This window comes from Megalobrama amblycephala, linkage group LG8 (genome assembly GCF_018812025.1).
Source record: "Megalobrama amblycephala isolate DHTTF-2021 linkage group LG8, ASM1881202v1, whole genome shotgun sequence".
In the NCBI taxonomy this organism is placed as follows: Eukaryota; Metazoa; Chordata; class Actinopteri; order Cypriniformes; family Xenocyprididae; genus Megalobrama; species Megalobrama amblycephala.
The window spans coordinates 7,601,371-7,622,844 of record NC_063051.1 but is presented as its reverse complement, the minus strand read 5'-3'; the positions used below and the strand labels follow the sequence as shown (position 1 = coordinate 7,622,844).

The window sequence follows — 21,474 nt, the reverse complement described above, 5'->3', positions numbered from 1 at the left end:
TTCCACCACCAAAAAAATCATGATTTTTAAGATGATAATTATGACATAAAAAGACAAAATTATGACACAAGTCATATTCCTGAGATGAAAAGTCAAAATAATGACAAAAAGTTCAAAATTTTGATATTAAAAAATCATAATTGTGACATTAAAAAGTCATAATTATGACATTAAAAAGTCATAATTATGACATTAAAAGTCATAATAATTACAAAAAGTCATAGTTATGACATATTCATAATATTGAGACAAAAGGTAGAAATTATGACTTTCTATGTCAATTATGGCATGCCATAATTTTGATTTTTGGTCTCATAATTATTACTTTTTATGTCATATTATCAACTATTTATCCCATAATTCTGAAATAAAGTTCAAAATAGACTTAGTATGTCAATTATTACTTAGTATGTCACAATTTTGGCAAAGTATGTCATAATTCCGACTTTTTCAGTCATCATTTCAACTTTTCATCTTCATTGACTATGTCATAATTTCGATTTCCGAAAAAAAAAATGTTTTCATATGTGGTGGAAATAGGCTTCCATATGATTTCATAGCATTACTGACAGTGAAAAAATGTAAACGGTCGTTCACAGAATGCGTTTATGCAGTAAAATGTGAGACGTCGCATGATAGTATCCAACTGCAGAGATACAACACTGATGATTAGAAAAAATGCAGAGTTAACTTGAACTTGTTCTCAACTCTGGCACTCATGGTCCACTTTCCAGCAGAGTTTAGTTCCAACGGTGATCAAACACACCTGCCTGTAGCTTTCTATTAAGCCTGAAGGTCTTGATTAGCTTGTTCAAGTGTGTTTGATTAGGGTTGGAGCTAAACTCTCCATGAAATTGGACCTTGAGGGCCAGAGTTGAGAACCCCTGGTCTAATGCATGTTTACACAGTAAAAAAGAGAGCATTATGGTATACGAAAAAAATGCACTCTGCCCACTGGCCTGGATCAGCATGGTTTTACAATGAGAAAAATGTGTCCATATGATGAAAAAGAGTCAGCTAAAAGAAAGTCACTTTTTGGACTATAACTCAAAAATACATTCTGAGTCTCACAGCTCTTTTCATGTGTCTTTCTGAGCTTTTCTTCTTCTTTTTGGCTGGCAAACAGCAGTAACATTGTAAATCAAATGGACCACTTACCTGGAGGATCTGATCAAGCCTGCTTGTGTTGAAAGGCTGCTGCTCTTATATAGACACTGAACCTGATCTGTCTCCATCATCTCCATCATCAACTATTGTGCAGCATGCATAAAAATGATGCTAACCAAATCGCCCACATGCTGTATGGCTGCCATTAAGGGCCTACTAAATATTCACACTGCATTAGTGAGGTTTTCCTAAACATGAGGAGAGGTTGCTGCTCTTCATGTCCTCAGGTCTATTGCATTTAAATATCAACTTAAGTCTCATGTTTCTCCTAAAATGACTTCCAAAATAAATATTAAAAATAATAAATTCTAAATGTTTTTTTTTTCTTCTTAAATTTTGAATTGATGAGAAATATTTTAAGCTATATTACTTTGTATTAAAATCTCTGACCTATGACTTTGTGGCCCAAGAGACATTGTTGAGATCTCAATTAATCTCATGAACAGACATGATTATTAGAGAAAAATCTGCAGGAGACTTAAATGATAATCAACATCTACTTTTGCAGTAAACAATTGAAATATTAGAAAGATCTCATTTGGAATTTTCCTTTCAGTAGCTTTTTGGGTCTGATCCAGTATCAATGTTGCCACTGCATGATAGCTTTGACATAAACACTCATATAATGTCACTTTTCCATAATAATTACAGGATCCATTTAATACTGTTTTGGTGTTCCTAAGATACTCTGTGTTGAAATATATCCCATGTGGGTTATGTACACAAATCAAGCTGTATTTTAACAAAGCATGGCAACAAATTGGCTTCATTTAGTCATCTCGCTTGGCAGATCACACATCTGATCTTTAATAAAGATACACGCTGTCAGTTCAGTCAATTTACCAAGCTCTCATCATATAAATCTTTCAGGCCTTATCTTGTGTGCAAAGTTCACAGTATTGAAAATGGAAAAGTAAATGCATGCACAGTTTGCATGCAGTTAATTCCACCTGAGTGATACGTATCTTCAGTGCTCAAAAAGGAGAAAGAATGCCATTAAAAATTGTTTTGCAGCTTGGAGAACCTGTAACAGCATCACGCCGTCAAGATGTTTTGACAGTGTCACAGATTAACTTCCTCAACCATTACTTGTGTTGTTTTACTGGCGTGAACTATAAGGTTCACGTTCACAGTACACCTATGCTATTGAATAGTGTCTATAGATTTTACGGCTATCATTTGCTTGCTCTTATTTGACGAAGTCCCAGACCCCTGGATTCATATGCTGTTAATAATTGCTTCATCTTATCGTATGTAATGTTTCAGTCAAGCTGTAGCTGATTGGAAAACTGCTTATTGTTTCTGATTTACCTGGAACCGTCGGTAGATAATGATTCAACACGAACTACGGGAAACTTTTTAAGCTAAAAACAAAAGTCTTATTTCAAGTAAACCTCAAAACAGTACCAGGAACTGAGGAGTTTAGGATGACCTGCTATGGGCACACAATGAAATGGTATGTTAGTCATCTTCTGGAAGTCCTTTGATCTTGTGAAATAATCTTAAAAGTTCTTCTTTTGGTTTACCTTGATACCTTACGGGGGGCAAATTAGTTGACTGACTAAGCGAGGTTAAAGTCAGCACAATGCATCCTCCTAAATTCCTTTAGAAACTTCGACTAAACCGTTCCGGCAAGATTAGGAATAAAAAACATTCACTTCCTTTTACAATGTAACTTGATATATCTTCTGGCCTTGAGGGATCATTAACTCAAGTTTTTTTGTGGTTGGTCCAAGATTACAGAAGACTTGAATCCTTATCAGTTATTGGCACTGACCGGAGCTACTTGGTTTCGTCCTACTGTTGGCAAAAGCTTCAGAGGAATTTCCAGCAAAACATCACTTCTGACCGGCGTGACACCGGGTATATATCTGTTTTAGGGTCTCTCAAAGTGCACTTTCCCAATCATGCCGGGCGGCGGAGGACCAGTTGCGACGTTCTCAGTCTGGGACTATGTGGTGTTCGCCGGCTTGATTCTTTTTGCAGCCGGCATCGGCTTGTTCCAAGCCATCCGTGGACGCAAGGAGGCCAGCAGCGAAGAGTTTCTACTGGGTGGCCGGCAGATGACCGCGGTGCCTGTGGCTTTGTCCCTAACGGCTAGTTTTATGTCAGGGATCACTGTTATTGGCACTCCTGCAGAGGCGTACATGTTCGGCACACCGTTCTGGCTCTTTATGTTCTCTTACACCATCATGTCCACCATCAGTGCTGAAATCTTCGTGCCTCTGTTTTACCGCCTGGGCATCACCAGCACATATGAGGTAAGAGGGCGACACTGGGCACAAGGGGTTTGCATGAGGACAGAGAACATAGAGAGACTGAAAACACCCTCAGACTCTCCATTTGTGCCTGAGCTTGATAAAGAATCAATAGATGGAAATGCAATGAGGACGAGAGAGAGAAAGAGAGAGTGAGATTAAAAGGATTAAAGGGAAAGAGGCAATGTCAGGATAGTTTATTGACAAACAGATTTATCATAGTGAGAAGTGCTTTATTGTATAATCCAAAGTACAAAAGCTATTCATGGTCACTGTCCATGTGAAAAAGACAGCGAAACTTGTCAAATAAATCAAAATGAAAACAAAAATGCATATATTTAGAGTTAGAATATATTCATGGAGTGTATTTCGAAAACAGTAAAATTAAAAGGGCACACAGTTCTTACACTATAAAAGATGCTGGGTTATATAAACAACACAAGTTGGGTTGAAAATGGACAAACCCAGAGGTCGGGTTAAATGTTTGCCCAACGTGCTGGGCAGTTTTATTTAACTCAACTCTTGTTTAAAAATGACTATATGGCTGGCTTAAAATGAGCCCAAAATAGGTTGGAAATTAAAAATCAGACATATAATTACTAGAAGCAACCATAATAATCAAAATGTGAGCATTTATTAAAAAGTGATTTAATAAATGTTTATTAATTATTATTCATTAAACTAAATGTTGATTTATTAAACATATTAATACATGTTCTTTCCAAGATATTTTGGGTTCATTTTAAGTGAGAAATATAGTGATTTTTAAACAATATTTAAGTTAAATAAAACTACCCAGCATGTTGGGCAAACATTTAACCCATCCGCTGGGTTAAAACAACCCAATCTCTGGGTTGTTTTTAACCCAGCATTTTTTAGAGCATATGATTAACTTTTAAAACAACAATGATGTTAATCTGAGAAAATCAATATGTAATGGTTCATTGTACAATCTGAGTTTTGTGTAATGATGTAAATTATATAATGTAAATTTGTTGATTCGTTTGCTAATAATTAATTGAATTGGTCACTTGTTTTTGCAGTACTTGGAAATGCGTTTCAACAAGCTCATACGAGTGATTGGAACCAGCATGTATATTGCTCAAACCGTAAGTTGGATTTTAGCTTCTTGCATGACTTTATACATAACCTAACATGCATCTGATGAGTGATTGTGTCATTGAGCATCGCTTTGGAAAAACAATGTCTGTTGCGTCTACGTCTATTCCACGTCATAAAGTCACATAATATGCAGTATTGACGCATTTTAGGCTAAAAGAGATTTTTGTTCAATCATCTAATGGGTGGTGTTATCTCTCATAGGCTTTATACACAGGCATGGTTATCTATGCCCCTGCACTTGCCCTTAATCAAAGTAAGTAAAGAACCATCTTTCATGTATTAGTCAAAAGCCATTTAACAAAGCCTGCCAGAAGAAAAAGTAATGCCTCCTCATGACTTCACACATGAATATTAAATCAAATAATGCATATTGGTGATTCTTCAATTAGAGAAACTTTTCTGTCATGTGATGTTTTTAGGGAAAGAAATGCTTACAAGGAGTGTTATTTAGCTTTTGTGTACAATTAAAAACAATTTTAATAACAACAACAACAAAAAAGTTGTCCCCAATACGGCAATACATTACCAAATATCATTTTCACTGATGAAACAAACAGTTTATAGGGTTAGTTCACCCAAAAATGAAAATTCTGTTATCATTTACTCGCTCTCATGTCGTTCCAAACACGTTAGATTTTCGTTCATCTTCAGAACTCAAATTAAGATATTTTTATATTTTATATCCCTCCACTGACAGCTACGCAATTGAGTGGTTTAGTCCAAATTTTCTGAAGAGACACGATCACTTTATTTGATGAACAGATTGAATTTAGGCTTTTAGTCACATATAAACATTGATCAGCGAACATAAACAGAAGCTCAACCAAACTTGCTTGATGAGCGAGAACAAACCTCATTGGTTCTTGCAGAAGCTCAAAGTGCTGCGTAGCACACGAGAATGAACCTCACTGGTTCTCGCACATCAAGCGAACATGCTTGAGCTTACATTTACCATAACTGATGTGTGAGCTGATGAAAGTTTATATGTCAATTAAAGCCTAAATTCAATCTGTTTGGTGTATAAAGCGATCGAGTCTCTTCAGAAAATTTGGACTAAACCACTCAATTCATATGCATTAGTTTTAAGTTCCCTTTTTGAAGAGTAGCTGTCAATGGAAGAACAGAAAGCTCTCAGATTTCATAAAAAAAAATCATCTGTGTTCTGAAGATGAACGAAAGTCGGACGGGTTTGAAACGACATGAAGGTGAGTAAATGATTACAGAATTTTCTTTTTTGGATGAACTAACGCTTTAAAGACAGTTTGAGCCGTCAAAAGTGCCTCTAACTGATGAAACACCCCATAAACACAGTCATTTCTGTAAATACTCTCTTGTGTTGCAGTCACAGGTCTGGATCTGTGGGGAGTGCTTGTGGCAACAGGGGCCGTCTGCATCATCTACTGCACCCTGGTCAGTAACATCATTCAGTTTAATCATAATTTCACATACTGTTTGCGATTGCAGAAAAGGGAAAGAAAAGATAACCTAATGTCCCATACACCCCTGGCTCATTTACTAGTTTTGCATTAACTTCTATGAAAAATAAAATCAATATAGGCTGTGAAAAAGCTCCATTCATGCTACACTCTTAAAAATTAACCCTCTACTGCACGCATTATGATAAATCTATAAAAAAAATATTTGACTCTTTTTCTGTTCTTAGAATGGCTTAACTTAAAGTGCTGTAAAAAAAAAATTTGGAAAAAAATATTATTTTAAGGTACTTTATGATATGTTGCCATATGGCAACAACGTACAATAATGGAAATAACTTAGAATAAGTGTAAGTGTATATAGTTGATATTTTTCCTCAGAAATGTTGTTTGTATTGAATCAATTGGTGCTATTATAAGCTTTAGCAGTAAATATAAACAACACCTTATACTTATTTTCCAACATCTTGTGTTTTTCCATTCTCTTTTGCTGAATAATGCTTTATATTCTTTAAATTTCATTACATTTTTCATGAATATTATTTAAATTGCAAATGTAGACAGTTAAAAACAAATCTAATACTGTTCATCATGTATCATAAAACATTGACATAAAACCAAAGACATTGCAGTTCATGAAAATTCAACATTACACAATCTTATGAGAGGAAGGTTATGAACATGAACCCCCCATAATCCTTGAAACATCACCTTTTTTCTGTACGAAACTTCACAAAGCATTTTTTTTTCCAGAGGTGAGACACATGTACACATTACATTTGGTGCACTTTACCCTAACAATACACTTACATCCACTTGCACCTGCCTTTTTGAGACACCATGGTAGGCCAGTGGTAGGTCTGGGCCAGTAGTACTGGCTGTGATGGCAGATCTCTGATATGATTTAATCCATAATACAAATGTCATGGCAGTCCTTAACGAATTACTAATCAACATTATATCACTAGCATTAATGTTGTTATTGTTACAGCTTAACAGACTGCAGCTGACCTTTGCTTGCTATCTAACCTAATAATGTCATTCCATTATTGCGCAGTGTTTCCATATGGCAACACAGACATTTTCTCGATTTACCAAAAACTAATTTCATAAAAACTTTTTTGAGTGGTGAATATGTCATCATACCTTACCTGAGATGATGTTAACAATTTTTTTGTGAATGTGACATGGGCGGGTCCTTGTTTGTTACTGACGTTTTAGTTTGCTTTCAGCAACTACCGACAAGAGTCGGCAGTCTGTCAGAAAATCGCGTCACAGAAAAAAAATTGCATGTGATGTGACTCAACCAAAGCACATCATTGGCTAAACTAAGGTCTTCTCTTACCAACAAAAAAAACAAACTAGAATGTTCTCTTAAAGAGACGGTGGCAAGGAAATGAACACAAAGAGTATGTTGCCATATGGCAACACTATGCGGTAGAGGGTTAAGGTTCTTTATTGCATCAGTGGTTCCATGAACAACATTCATGAAACATTTTCAATGCACAAAAGGTTTGTTATAGTGAAAAAAAAAGACTCTTTTGATAATTAAATATTCTTCACATTAAGAAAAAAATGTTTTTTTAAAGCATTGTTTAATGAAAGGTCTTCAGGTGCTCATCTTATGGTGTGCACAAACTGGCATCCTGCATTATTTATGAATTTGTGCCTTTAATGCAAAAATGCTTTTGTTAACAGGGAGGGCTGAAGGCAGTGATATGGACAGATGTGTTCCAGATGATCATCATGTTGGGTGGGTTTGTGGCGGTCATCGCTCGAGGGGCTGTGCTGCAGGGCGGACTCGGGAGGATCTGGAACGACAGCTACTATGGAGGACGTTTGGAAACATTCAGGTAAAGAAATCTGGTCTAGAAAACTAGATCACACACACACACATATATATATATATATATATATATATATATATATATATATATATATATACACACTACTGATAAAAAGTTTGGGGTCAGTAAAATTTGTTTTTCAGGTTCAAGGATACATTAAATTGATCACAAGTGAGAGTAAAGACATTTGTAACGTTACAAAAGATTTCTATTTTAAATAAATGCTGTTCTTTTGAACTTTCTATTCATCAAGGAATCCACAAAAATTAATATTAATCAACATTAATAATAGTATGTGTTTCTTGAGCACTATATCAGCATATTAGAATGATTTCTGAAGGATTATTCGACACTGTGGGCTGCTTTACCATCACAGGATAAAATTACACAAAAAAAAGAAAGACAGATAGATAGACAGACTCACCTCTAAAATGTTTCTTTCAGTTTTGATCCCGATCCTTTGAGGCGTCATAGTTTCTGGACAATCGTTGTTGGCGGCAGTCTGATGTGGGCGTCCATGTACTCAATCAACCAATCACAGGTGCAGCGCTACATTTCCTGTCGGACAATAACTCATGCCAAGCTGTGAGTATTCACTCAAGACATGATATTATTCAACTTTATTCATGCTCCTACAGCTAATACTGCAGATATTCAAATGTAAACACTGGCGTTCTCTCAATATTTGCCCACACAGATCTCTGTATCTGAATATGGTGGGCTTATGGGTCACAGTGAGTTTGGCCATGCTCTCTGGTCTCACCATGTACTCTATCTATAAAGACTGTGATCCTTTCACCAATAAAGATGTAGGAGCTTCAGACCAGGTAATACAAGTCCCAGCAGTGACCTCTTAATCTTTCTCACAGTGCTTACAATTAATCTGACCAAATTAAATGCTTTCCAGCTCCTCCCTTATCTGGTAATGGACATACTAGCAGATTTCCCAGGACTGCCAGGCTTGTTTGTGGCTGCAGCTTACAGTGGAACATTAAGGTGAACAAAAAATATCTGTCAAATAAGTCCATTATGATCATTTTGGGAAAGTTTTTCATGTCCACGGGTTGAAGGGACCCCAAATAACATGTTATTTAGCCTATGGAATGCAAAATTTACCAAGGGAACCCTCCAAAAATGCAGATTTTACTCCCCGAAACACGACTGAGCTAGTGTTGAGTAGCAATTGGGCGGGTTTTGTTGTGAAAACCTGGCAACCCTGTATATATATATATATATATATATATATATATATATATATATATAGAGAGAGAGAGAGAGAGAGAGAGAGAGAGAGAGAGTTTGATTTTTGTTGAGGTCAGGTCACACATCAGACACAATCAGTCCTAGTTTTTGTGTTGTGTTTCAACAGTACGGTGTCATCGAGTATCAACGCTCTGGTGGCTGTCACAGTGTCAGACTTTATGAAACCAGCATGGCCCTGGCTGACAGAGAGACAGCTGTCCTGGATCAACATGGGCATGAGTGAGTTTCAGTGCAACAGCTGTATACACTGACAACTGCATGCTTCACTTCAGAACGAAGCAGGAGATGGAGGGGGAAGATGGATTGACGTGCATGTTGAAGTTTAATGGTGTACTGCTCATTTCTAGGTGTATTCTTTGGAGCTGTATGCATTGGAATGGCTGGTGTTGCCTCCATGATGGGCAATATACTGCAGGTAAACCTATTCTATGCACAAGTACATTTTTAATATAATACTGCAATAATGTCCTTGCTTGTGGTTTAAATCCATTGACTTTATTCACTGTCTCAAAAGCACCCTCTGCTGATAACAGACTGTAATGACATGCTGTGAATCCCTTCCTCCACAGGCAGCTCTGTCCATATTTGGTATGATCAGTGGGCCTCTCTTGGGCCTTTATACCCTCGGCATCTTCTTCCGCTGTGCGAACTCCACTGTAAGAACTTTTTCAAATATTTCAGTTACAATATTGCATCGGTAATTTTTTATTTTGCGACAAGCGCACCCATAGTTGGTATACATTTCAAGACCACTGTCTGTCACATAAAGAAAAAGTACTCATTGCACTTTTAACACTAAATAAAATTCATGTATTCCTACAGGGAGGCTTAGTTGGTTTGATTTCCGGCCTGGTCATAACGTTATGGGTGGGAATTGGAGCTCAGTTGTATCCTCCTTTACCTGAGAAGACCCTCCGCCTTCCTTTGAGTGTGGAAGGATGCATTGCACAGATTGTGAATGAAACCACCACTATGACACCATTCAGCACAGTCCTACAAACCACAACTCCACAGTTAGTAATCCCAAATTCATGTATATATATCATTAGTGCAGTCCCTTCAGAAATCATTCTAATATGCTGATTTGCTGCTCATGAAACATTTCTTATCATCAATGTTGGAGACAGTTGTTCTGCTTATTTTTTTGGGCAGTCAAAATAGATGAATAGAAATAAAAAAGAGAAAAAACAGCAATTATAGAAATATTTTGTAACAATATAAATGTCTTTACACTATTGATCAATTAAATGCATTCTTGCTAAATAAAAGTATTAATTCTTAATATAAAAATCTTTTCTGTCTGTTTTGATGAAATCTATACTGCTCACATTTCAAAAACTAACAAACACACTGACATCAAAGTTAACTGTAAATGTCTCATGCTGTCCTTCAGGCCAAGACCAGCTTTGGCAGACAACTGGTATTCTCTGTCCTACCTGTACTTCTGTCCTGTGGGCATTCTGGTGACCATGATCACAGGACTAGTAGTTAGTGCAATCACAGGTAAGATGACTCTTTCTCATCTTCTTGGGGAGGCAAACACTCAGAGATTGAATCTAAACTTTGTTTACTTTTTTATTTTAGGTGGCTGTAAACAGCAGAAAGTTCGGCCGGAGCTCTTTATTGGAAAGTCAGATCTCATCTGTTTTAGATGCAGAAACTCAAACTCAGAGGTGAGACCTTTCATTACTAGTGTGACAAACACTGTCCAAAAATATAGAACAATTTATATATTTTTGCATTGTGACGTTATTTTAACCCCCCCTCCCCCATATATATATATATATATATATATATATATATATATATATATATATATATATATATATATGTGTATATAGTAAATACAGTATACATTTTTGTATACTGTATTTTTGTAGTTTTGCAAAAGATGCTTATTAACTGCATTGCATATTTTTTCTTTTTAGGTGTCAGACTTGATTGAGAAAGAGCCAAACCACATCCAGGGTCTGGACAGTCCAGTTTTCTATGACAATGAAATTGCACTGAAAGAGAAAGACCAGAAGGAGAAGATCACAAAGTTTTAGATGTGAAATATGGATATGTTGTAAATAGTAAATTATGACTGTATTTTTGTATGTTGAAATTGCTAAGCGATGATGATAATTTTTTTCTTTTTTAAAAAAAACCTTCCTATAAGAAAAACAAGAAATTAATATTAACTGTCTATTTTTGTGCCAGCAGACTACTGTATACGGGCTGTTCTCAAACTATAGACAGTCTGCGATTTTCATGATCAAGTTTTGAATAATTTACACTGCTGTTTTTACTAAAAGTTTTGTATTAAATCGGAGTTGTTTTGAAATAAAATTTGACAAATGATTGTCAAACTCACTGAGAATCATTAACACACAAAAGGAAGCAGAAAAAAGGGAAAACACTGAAATCAAACAAGTACTTCAGAGTGAGGCACACACAAGGGTTAAAAAATGGCTGAACACCCTCCTCCTCAATGCCGGTAAAGGAAGTCAGTCATTCAAGGCCGGCCCACTCTACCTGTTTGTTTGACGTGGACTTGTTTTCTTCAGGGAGTGGAAAAAGCATTGAGCCTGCAGCAGGTGGAGCGTAATAACTGCTGCGAGGCACTTCCTGGTTTCACTACCACGGTTTGTTTCAGCTTACAGGTAAGTTCTGCTCTTGTTGACATATATTAATACTGTTATATATATATATATATATATATATATATATATATATATATATATATATATATATATAAACTACAACAATTACACAAACAAGGGGGTGTAAGAGAATGAAAGTGAGATGAGAAGAAAGAGATAAGAGTAGAATTAATTTCGAAAGATTCATAACATACAGTTGTTCTCATAATAATGTACTTTATGTAAATGATCAAAATTGTCAGTGAGAATGTTAAATTATGTGAGGCCACTTTAATTAAGAAAATTCTGTGATGGACATAAAACAGGTCACCCATGATTGTTTGTTTAGCTCATGCAAAAACCATGTGGCTCTTTGTTGTCTTCGGTTTCATGTCAGCGCCATTTTTGATGGCTCATCTTCTTCTAAATTTCTGTATATGTTCTAAACATATAGAGTATGCATTTTATTTTTTAATGTACATATTAATTCAAATGTCCAAGACAATAAAAGAAAAAACTATTGTTTGAATCAAATGACTATAATCGACTTATTATAGTACTAAAATACAAAGGAAGTCATGATGACACATTTTTACCAGAAATAAATGTTCTTAGTAAAAGGAAACTTTGCAAGCGCCTAGCAGGAAACCACATGTCAACACCACATACAGATAAACACACTGAATTAGGCTGTGTGCCTGTATCATTTGACCTAGATTGACTTATGCTCTGTGTTTTTTGTTTTTTTTATTTAAAGGAGAAAGCAGTTGTAACAGTTATGGGTGTGTTAACTCTTCGTCTTTTGGTATGTGGCCAACTAATATTGTTTTCATTGGTTGTGAATAATATAACCTATGCACAACCAAACAGTGAGTCATCAACAAAAGATTCACCTCTGACTGCAACAGGAAACCAAACAAAGAACAATGCTTCAGATTCATCCAGCGCTTCAGCATACAATGGTAGTGCTACAACTCAAAACAACTCGACAACCCAGGCGACTACTATTGGCATCAATAGTACTGTGGGACCCACCCAAATCAATGTAACAGTCACAGGACCGGCAGTGCAGCCAAACTCAACAACAAAAGCTCAGACAACCCAATCAGGCACATCCTTAACAATCAACATCAATTCAACAACTGTCACCTCTACAGACAACAGCACTCACAGTAACAATGAAAGTGCTACATCAGTCACTACACCAGTGACCAAACCAACACCGATTACTTCCACCTCTGTAATTCAAAACAGCTCAACTTCTTCCAATGAATCTCAAGGTAGGTCTATATCCTAGCATTAATAATGTAAACCAAATAATGAAATATGTATCCTGCTTATCTATTCCTACCTCTATTTTAAAGCAGGTGGTGGCCTGAATCATTCAGAGAAATCTCTGACCATTTTATTCAGCATTCTGCTCGGTGTGATAGTTCTGGTAATTCTGGTGAACTTTATGTACAAGTACGGCAGAAGCAAAGAGAGAAGTATCCAATATACTCATCGCCGTCTCCAGAATGAAGATACAGGTTAGGCAAATCTGTTATCTGTTTATGATCTTATAGAAATGGGTTAAAGTCTTGGAAAGTTGTCAGGAAAATTCCAACATCATGCTGTCAGGTCATGCATGCACGGGCAAGCACATTTAATCTAGTATATAGTTTATAGTAATCATAAAGATTATATATTGACTATAAAATATGAATAGTGTAACAGTATTGTCTGTGAATTGCTTTCACAGGTGAGCCGTTTGCAGTGTCAGATGACACGCTGGTCATTTCAGGAGGACTCTATGATGGCCCTCAGATTTACAACCCCACCATGACAGTGCAGAACGATGAAGAATACCAGACAGACATACCTGGATTTGCTTCCAGAACTTCTCAGTTCCGCTTAGAGTTTCTGAGAGAGGATCAAGACAGAGCATTTGACAACGAGACCTCCACCTTTCAGACATTCCATGCACCTGACCAAGAGCCTTAAGATCTCAGAAACAAACCTCTTTTTATTAAAAAAACAAACAAAAATACAACAACAACAAAACTTTCTGAGCTGAAAATGTTACTTTTACTTGAAGCCTCTATGAAAAAAGGCTGTTTTTAAACTGCTAAATAAATCTTTTGAACAAGTGAAATTACTGAACATAACAGAAAAACACAAATATAAATGTAAATACAAAGATTTGTAACCGCAACAACTGTACCAGGAACAAGATTCTTGATAAACATTGTAAGGTACTGTATATTAACTGAATAATACTATTATGTGAAATTGAGTACTGAAAGCTAAGAATAAATAATATAAATATTTCTGCTGATTCAAACACCAGTAGAAATTGTAATCAATCAAAAGCAATCATATGCACATTTTTTTGTTTTTTTAAAAAGGATAAAATCACATTTTTGATGCAAACAGTTTCAAGCAAAGATCTTGTCTGTTACTTTTTTTTTCTTCTTATCTGAACTGCTAACAGTGGTCCATCCAGCGTCTCGCATTCTCTTCATTGCAGCCAGTTTCAGCGCTGCTCCTGGAGACTTGCACACGAAAGAACTCTGAACCTGTACATCATTTGCACATGATGTCAGTCAAATTAAGAACATAGTCAAATTTTGATAAAACTGGTCAAATGTGTTTTTTTTTAACCTTGAACATGTCCAAACTCTCTGCATCTGGGTCTTTTGGCTGCATAGGTTTCTTTGATTTAACAGGTCTTGGAGAGAAACTCTGCACACCAGATTAAGAAAGAGTAACAAACCACAAGCACAAATAAATAAGCAGAGCACTGAAAAGTGTTTGTCTGTTTATAGCACAATACTAATGGTATGCGAATTGAGTGACAGTAGATACAATTTACCAGTATGTCATTGCTATCGGAGTTGTCTGACTTTGGGTCCAGCTTCAGAATATTTTTCTTCCAAGACCCTGTAACCTTAGGTGAGGGTGGTGTGCGGATTCTGAATGACTTGAAGTGGAATAAATAAACAAACAAATAAACTGGCTGGTATAAATGCTCAAGATGAATGATGACTAGTGCAAACAGTTAAGATTGCCCCCATACCTTTATTTGAGGTGTTGTTCCAGATTTTTTGCCCAGGCTCCATAATGGTGTATGAAGGACTTCATTCAATTCTCCCTTGCATCAATAATAAAAAAAGAAAGATTGTTAGATGATAGATGTGAAGAATAAGAATGTACAAAATGCACAAAGATAATGGAAAAAGAACCTACAGCAGGAGTGTAGGATGCATTTGTTGAGGGAGTTTCATTTTCTTTCTCATACAGAGGCTTCTTAGTGGACACAGCTTTCTGAGTTTTAGAGATCTTGTTTTTCCCTTCTTTGGTTTGATTTCAGTTATCTAAAACAAGATTTTCATATTGCACTTTTTACTTTAAATTGCCATGTATACTTTTGGCATCTTATTTGATAAGATACTACCTGACAAAGTGTGTCTTTTTCAAGAGATGAAATGGGGGTCCTCAAGGTCACATTTTCTCCTTTGAGCTTTTCAAGTTGTTGTCTCAGCTCACCATTTTCCACTTGCAGGTGGGACAGCTCCAGTTCCTAAATTGATTGGTTATTTGGTTTTTAGAGATTTTATATATTATACCTACTAAAAGGACAAAGTCTCACTATAGCATCTTTTGGTTAAATGTCTCAAACAAAATGGTAACTCTACAATTATTGCATTAATCAATCTTTTGGTCCTAGGACTTCTGCATTAGCATCTCAGGCATCTAATAACAAACTCTGTTATGCTGAGCATGAAATTCAGTGCAAACAACGGATTTCAAGTTAAGCAATAAACAAAGTCAAATAATTACCAGTGATGCTTTGCTTGCGTTGACTTCAGCTTCTCTCATCCGTTTTTCACTCAGCTCTGCATCTTTTTCTTCCACCATTTTGTCATACTCATGCTGCCAAGAAAAGAAAACATTAAAATGAATGAAAAGTGCTTAAAAACAATTGAAAATATTGTAGAATTTCAGAGACCACTGAGAAATATTAAGAATGATAATGACCTTGTGCCTCTCCATCAAAGCAACCATGTCTGATATCTTCTGCTGGCATTTCATTTCTGTGTCGTCTTTACTCTTCAGTGCCTCCATGGCTGTTTGCTTCAGGTTTTGCACCTTGAAAAAAAAAAAAAAAAAAAAAAAAAAAATTCGATCCATTATTTGCATCAAGTCTTGTTTTTTTTCAGTTATTGCATTTAATGGGAAGAAAAATCACCTCAAGCTTGAGTTGTTCCTCTGCTGTTGTCATGTCTTCAAGGTCAGAGCGTATTTTCTGAAGCTCCTCTATGTGACGTTTCTTTAAATCATCCGAATCTTCCTTCAGTTTACTCATCTAAGAGAAATATGTCAAATACTGTAACATGACCACTGTTTTACTTCATAATTCAAATGTATGAAAAAGCAGTGTATGCAATCTAAATCCTCTAAGAAAAGTTGTCACAAATTAAATTAATTTCACCAGGTTCTCTTATTTTTCACAAAGAGCTGCTTAATAAAATCAATACAATTCTGAATACCCTTTTGGCAAAATGGGTTGTGAATGCCATTTCGTGTTCTTCTTATAACATTACTTCTTATAGCAAAATAATACTGAAACCTCTTTTACTCATTCCTTGTTTTTTGTTTTGGTTTTAAGAAAATTCAGTTTAAAAACATTTTTGAGTACAGTGCACACTACTGTATATGTACAATTAAATCTGATTTTTTACCTTCGACTCCAATGCTTTGAGTTTTTTGTCTTTCATCAGAAGTTCTTTCTTTGCACCTTTGCCCTGTTGGCATGATTAAACATGAATTACTGTTAGACACGTGAGGTTATACACCTCAACAAACTAAAAGAATAAAACAATATAATAATGTGAACGCACACTCTCTCTTAACTGCTCCTGAACATTCTTTCTCTCTTCATCCTGAACAGCAATTTTTGCAGTTAAAATATCCACCTGTTCCCTGGAATATGAAATTGTACATGTCACACAAAATAAAACTTCAAATGAATCCAAATTTGCAATACAAAAGTCTCCTCCAGTCTTACTGAAGCTGTTGCTTCTCTCTCTCAAGTCTATGTATTTCTGTCTTCTCCCGTTCTGCATTTGCATTGCTTTCCTGTTAAAATAAATAAATAAAATAAACCATCACATCCAGCATTTGAGGTCATTTTGTCAATTTACAACATTTAGAGGCTTGATTTAATTTACAAACCATTAGATGAGACTGAAGGACTTTCTTCTCTAAAGCACCACTATCAACCTGTTGTTGAATGACGTCTTTCTGAATCTGCAGGTCATTAAACTTCAACATCAGCTCCTTGTAATTCTCCCTTCAAGGGAAAACAACTTCACTAAGTTCAATAAATTATTGAACAGATCTCAGTGCAAAATGGCCAAAATGCTTAATTTAATATTTAAATGAACATTACATTTTTAACTTATATGAAATGTAGTGTACATCCCAGTCTCGCCATATAACTACTCACAATACAAATCCATTTGCAAAACATTTTGATGCTAAAAGAATTCAAAGATAGAAGTACCCTTACATTACTACCAAGATTATACCAAGATTATCTGTACAGTATGTGAAATAGTAATCAATAAATTAGAGGTTCACTTTGAGATTCAAAGATTAACGGTGTAAAACCTGACAGGTTTGTGTTTGCACTTACTTCTGTTGCTTTACGTCCCTCTCCAATCGTTCTACCTCTTTAGATGAATTACAACTGCTCTCCAAAGCTCCTGACAATTGTTCCTCCATCTCTTTCAATTTAGCCTGGATGAAATATGTACATATTCAATTTAAATATCCAAGTTATTTGTCCATGTTCCATCAAATAACTCACCCCAAATAAATACACAAGCTTTGTAATATAGGGAAAAACTGAAAGACAAAAACAACATCTTGACCTCTTTTAAAACAACTTCTTCTTGCAGCTCTTCATTGTCATTTCTAGCTTTTGTCAGGGCCTCCTTCATGTTTTTATTTTCTGTTGTGACATTCTCCACAGCATCCTGAGGGGTGAATGTGAGATATGAAGCACATGTAGCACTGAAATTATGGAGGATGCATTTTACTACGCCGATGAATGCTTAATGACCGTCTCCTCACCTTCAAATTATTTGTCTCACTTTGTTTCTCTTCAAGTGAAGCAATAAGCTGGAGCATCTGAACTTCACTTGTCTTTAATTCCTCCTTTATAGAGCAGAGTGAATTTGACTTCTCATCCTGTTACAGAAAAACTCTGAGCTTAGTTTCATGAATGCATAAATCATAAATTATAAATGCTTAAACAGAGGGGAAAATGCATACCAGCTCATCTCTGAGTATCTGTATTTGCTTGCTATAGTCCTCTTTCTGCCCCTTGATAACATCTGCATGAAGATAATGCAACCAATAATCTTAGAATGGTGCCACCAAGGCATGCAACTGTGAAATTATTCATTAAAATTTACAGATTTAACACACCCAATTCTGCACTTTTATCACTGAGTTCATTCACCACTGAATTTATCTTTGTCTTAAGGTCTTGTACCCTGTGAAAACAGAGGACTCATTCAATAATGGATTAAAATGAATTATTAAAGTTCTTGGTTAAATATTGTAAATCATTTTCACCTGTGCTATCAGCTTAACCTGGATTTACGAAACTAGGTCTTGTACTGATATACTCTCTTTAACGTACCTCTGTATCTCAGATGTTAGTGAGGATTGCAAAGAATTCACTGTCAGCTGCATCTCTGCAAGTTGGTTTGACTGTTGCTCTTTGATGTTGTTTAGTTCCTCTAGTTCAGTGTCTTTCTTTTGAACAATTTTCTCAAGGTTCTCCTTGCTTTGCACCAGTTTGTCAGTTAAGGCTCTCTGGTTTTCCTTGAGAAAGAGATACAATACAATACACCAGGAAACAACAACATGAGTTCTATTAATCTTTATGTATTACCCTTACCCTTAAGTAAGTCCAAAACAATCGTATTAGTAAACACAAACCTCAATCTCCCATTTGAGTTGCTCCGTCACCCTGAGTTTTTCCTCAAGCGCCTCCCGGTCCTGTGTAACACTCTGAAGTAATTTCTGATTTTTCACTAAAAGCAACATAAGTGAAAATAAATGACTTGTAGAAAAATTAAGGAAAGACTTATGCAAATGTTTCCTGCATTCCTACTTGCAGACTCCTCTAGCAGAATGCAGCTTTGCTTTGCCTCTTCGAGTTTTACTGAAACATCTTTTAGATTGTTTTCTTTTTCTTGGATTTTTTCTTGAAGCATGGCAACCTTAACAAGGAACACAAAATACATGTGTTTTAGTCACAACATGAACACAAAGACAGTGTTACTTTATGTATAACACTGAAAAGCAACACTACAAAGTGTTACTTTATGCAAGATTATTCAAAATCAAGACTAACCTCTTTCTCCTTTGCATGGCATTCACTCTTGAACTTAACTTTAAGATCCTCAAACTGTGTAAGGCATTCTCTTACTGTATCATATGCAAACAAAACAATGTTAAAATGTTTCATTTTGTTCTGTCAAATACAGTATATGCTTAAAACTTAATTAGATTATAAAAAATAGACAAATTATTAAAAATATGAGCACGTTTCAACATTTCCTGCTGATCAGCCTCTGCCTGCTTTCGAAGACTTTCAAATGCCGCCACCATCCTCTGTAAATGAACAAATTACAGTGTCATGAAAAATACTGTCCCAACTGGACATATTTCCCACGTTTCACCAGTAATAAATAAATAAGTAAATACACTCATTATAAAGTTACCTGAATATTCTCACTGTTCTGTATAAACAGATCATGAGTTTCTTCCCGTTCAGCCTCAACTATTTCAGGCAAAATGAAAAACATATTATTGATCTCTAATATTTGGCAATGAATTAATACATTATGTTATGCTATATGACATCTATCTTTTAACATGCTCTCACTTACACAGATTCATTTTCTCAGCAGATCTCTCAAATGTGTCCTTTAGTATGTTACACAAATTTCTGGTTGCATTACTTCTGCATGATAAAAATATAATAATATAATATAACATAATATAACATGTGCTTATGTAAATATTATCCATGATGTACATACTTATTTCTAAGGTCTTCATTCTCATTGAGCTGATCCTCTAATTTCATGCTCAGTGTTTCATTTGCAAACTGCAACAGACATAATTTATAATAATAATTAATAATTTATAAGAAACTAAATTAAAACAAATGTACAACCCTCAAATTATTTACCTGAAGCTCTTGAATGGCTTTGCGCTGCGTCTCAATGATTTTTCTGTTCTCCTGAAGTTTCCTGTCTTTTTGTGAAATCTCAGAATCTATTCTGAACTTCCACGTTTTAATTTTCTCAGCTTCATCGAGCAATCTGGAGTACAGCTGGCTGGATCTTAATGATGTCTATAATGCAAAAACACCATAGTAATTAAACTGCTTAGATTTATTTTCATTATACATTGTATTGAATTCATAACATGGACCTTAAACCATTCTACAGTATACAAATAAATGAATAATTAATCATTTAAGCAATAAACTACAATACAAAATGAAATGAGCATTCAATCTAACCTCCTCCTTTTCCATTGGCATGACTGCAACCTTCTTCATACCCTCTTTAATAAAAAAGTATTAGGTTTAATGAACATGTTGTTTTTAAGACTGGCATTGACACTAAATTAAAACATATACATTTTATTCATATTTATTAACATACACATCTCCATTTTAGACTTTATAAATGTTACCTGGTCTTGATGTCTTCGTAGGAAGCACCATTTTTGATGGAAATGGCAGGCTTGTCTCCATATCTGAACACTTGTAACTCTACAAACAAAATACATATGTATCAGTCTATAATTAAATGTTCACACAGCAGTTTTAGCAGCCAGGAGTCAAATAGCAACATTATAGCACAAACAGAGAATTTACAAGTTTGCCAACCTGATCAGGAGGAGAAAAAACACCGTTTTCTTCAAACAAGCCTGTTTCCTGAGGCTTCACTGCAGACACTTGATTCAAATGAGCTCTTGGGGGCACCAACAGTTTGAAGTTGAATGGTTTTTGCATTCTGTGGAGTCAAACGAAATATCACTTCAAAAAAATCCTCAGAACTGTATACCGAATAGTTTTATTGTTGAGTTTTTCCCCTTTTGAGGTACTTGCTAGCTGATAAAGTAACGTTAAGTCAAAAATGTTGAGACGGTTAAACAGTTATTCCTCAAAAAACTCCTCAGTTAGACAGTTATTCCTCACAAATGATCCGATTTTCGTTACTTTTCCTCTTTTCTAAACTATGTTTACGTAATTAAACTTAATTTTAAAGCATTTTACCTTTAAACAATTCACTCGATCTCTTTCTGAACGGCTTTTATGATCGATTCGACTCCGCTAACCAACGGATTTTACCTGACGTCAGTTGTTTGACTCGCGAGACGCCCATTTGAAATGGTTTGCGCGCCGCCGTTCCATCCACGCGCTGATTCAATTTAGCAATAGCAGTATCAACACGCTTAGTTTTAACTTTGTAAATATTACTAATTACAAAAAAAGTGTTAACATTGATGGCATGCTTGAAAAGTAGTGCATTAATCTCGGCGCCTCAGAGACCCAAGCAAGGTAACATAGATAAACACATTGAATTTTCACATGCTGACATTTTCTGAAATCAAATTATTCCAAATGCACAACTGAACATTTTACTGTGATACAGGTCACATTTATGAAAGGTGCATCCAA

At 35.5% G+C, this 21,474-nt stretch overlaps 3 protein-coding genes across 4 annotated transcripts; 2 read left to right on the top strand and 1 right to left on the bottom strand.

The window, feature by feature from the left end:
* The first annotated feature begins 2,746 nt into the window (after positions 1-2,746).
* Positions 2,747-11,434, top strand: slc5a8l (solute carrier family 5 member 8, like). The gene is made up of 15 exons (XM_048198991.1): positions 2,747-3,428; positions 4,469-4,534; positions 4,749-4,800; positions 5,890-5,957; positions 7,679-7,833; positions 8,272-8,412; positions 8,525-8,654; positions 8,735-8,823; positions 9,197-9,309; positions 9,438-9,505; positions 9,660-9,746; positions 9,913-10,103; positions 10,484-10,593; positions 10,675-10,763; positions 11,019-11,434. Exons 1-15 carry the CDS (start codon positions 3,075-3,077, stop codon positions 11,136-11,138), a joined length of 1,833 nt encoding a protein of 610 aa, XP_048054948.1. The 5' UTR covers positions 2,747-3,074; the 3' UTR covers positions 11,139-11,434.
* A 142-nt stretch (positions 11,435-11,576) lies between these two features.
* On the top strand, positions 11,577-14,726 carry si:ch211-105j21.9 (sialomucin core protein 24-like). Of its 2 annotated transcripts, none has more exons than XM_048198998.1 (4): positions 11,577-11,735; positions 12,472-12,994; positions 13,082-13,243; positions 13,456-14,726. In XM_048198998.1, the coding sequence occupies exons 2-4, from the start codon at positions 12,493-12,495 to the stop codon at positions 13,695-13,697; spliced, it is 906 nt and encodes a 301-aa protein (XP_048054955.1). In that variant the 5' UTR covers positions 11,577-11,735; positions 12,472-12,492; the 3' UTR covers positions 13,698-14,726. The 2 variants fall into 2 exon arrangements, with proteins under 2 accessions (XP_048054955.1, XP_048054954.1); XM_048198997.1 differs by having other exon boundaries at positions 13,079-13,243.
* Positions 13,700-21,230, bottom strand: sycp1 (synaptonemal complex protein 1). The gene is made up of 31 exons (XM_048198990.1): positions 21,070-21,230; positions 20,680-20,806; positions 20,484-20,562; positions 20,308-20,351; positions 19,972-20,136; positions 19,820-19,887; positions 19,667-19,740; positions 19,499-19,557; positions 19,322-19,388; positions 19,129-19,202; positions 18,886-18,994; positions 18,711-18,805; positions 18,409-18,593; positions 18,192-18,259; positions 18,036-18,097; positions 17,835-17,951; positions 17,633-17,737; positions 17,395-17,498; positions 16,932-17,049; positions 16,765-16,835; positions 16,598-16,679; positions 16,439-16,501; positions 15,946-16,062; positions 15,735-15,845; positions 15,537-15,629; positions 15,151-15,276; positions 14,943-15,070; positions 14,773-14,847; positions 14,569-14,676; positions 14,358-14,438; positions 13,700-14,272 (listed from the first exon to the last, which is right to left on the bottom strand). The coding sequence occupies exons 2-28, from the start codon at positions 20,803-20,805 to the stop codon at positions 14,838-14,840; spliced, it is 2,520 nt and encodes an 839-aa protein (XP_048054947.1). The 5' UTR covers position 20,806; positions 21,070-21,230; the 3' UTR covers positions 13,700-14,272; positions 14,358-14,438; positions 14,569-14,676; positions 14,773-14,837.
* Positions 21,231-21,474: the final 244 nt, after the last annotated feature.

What these genes read in the sequence shown, in the direction of transcription:
- slc5a8l (XM_048198991.1), top strand. Translation starts at nt 3,075, where the DNA reads ATGCCGGGCGGCGGAGGACCAGTTGCGACGTTCTCAGTCTGGGACTAT. An exon ending in GCATCACCAGCACATATGAG is followed by an intron (nt 3,429 to 4,468) that starts GTAAGAGGGCGA and finishes TTGTTTTTGCAG; the next exon opens with TACTTGGAAATGCGTTTCAA. An exon ending in GCATCATCTACTGCACCCTG is followed by an intron (nt 5,958 to 7,678) that starts GTCAGTAACATC and finishes TTTTGTTAACAG; the next exon opens with GGAGGGCTGAAGGCAGTGAT.
- si:ch211-105j21.9 (XM_048198997.1), top strand. Translation starts at nt 12,493, where the DNA reads ATGGGTGTGTTAACTCTTCGTCTTTTGGTATGTGGCCAACTAATATTG. An exon ending in TTCTTCCAATGAATCTCAAG is followed by an intron (nt 12,995 to 13,078) that starts GTAGGTCTATAT and finishes TCTATTTTAAAG; the next exon opens with CAGGTGGTGGCCTGAATCAT. An exon ending in TCTCCAGAATGAAGATACAG is followed by an intron (nt 13,244 to 13,455) that starts GTTAGGCAAATC and finishes TTGCTTTCACAG; the next exon opens with GTGAGCCGTTTGCAGTGTCA.
- sycp1 (XM_048198990.1), bottom strand. Translation starts at nt 20,805, where the DNA reads ATGCAAAAACCATTCAACTTCAAACTGTTGGTGCCCCCAAGAGCTCAT. An exon ending in TCCTTCAGTCTCATCTAATG is followed by an intron (nt 16,836 to 16,931) that starts GTTTGTAAATTA and finishes TTATTTTAACAG; the next exon opens with GAAAGCAATGCAAATGCAGA. An exon ending in AGGAGCAGTTAAGAGAGAGT is followed by an intron (nt 16,502 to 16,597) that starts GTGCGTTCACAT and finishes TCATGCCAACAG; the next exon opens with GGCAAAGGTGCAAAGAAAGA.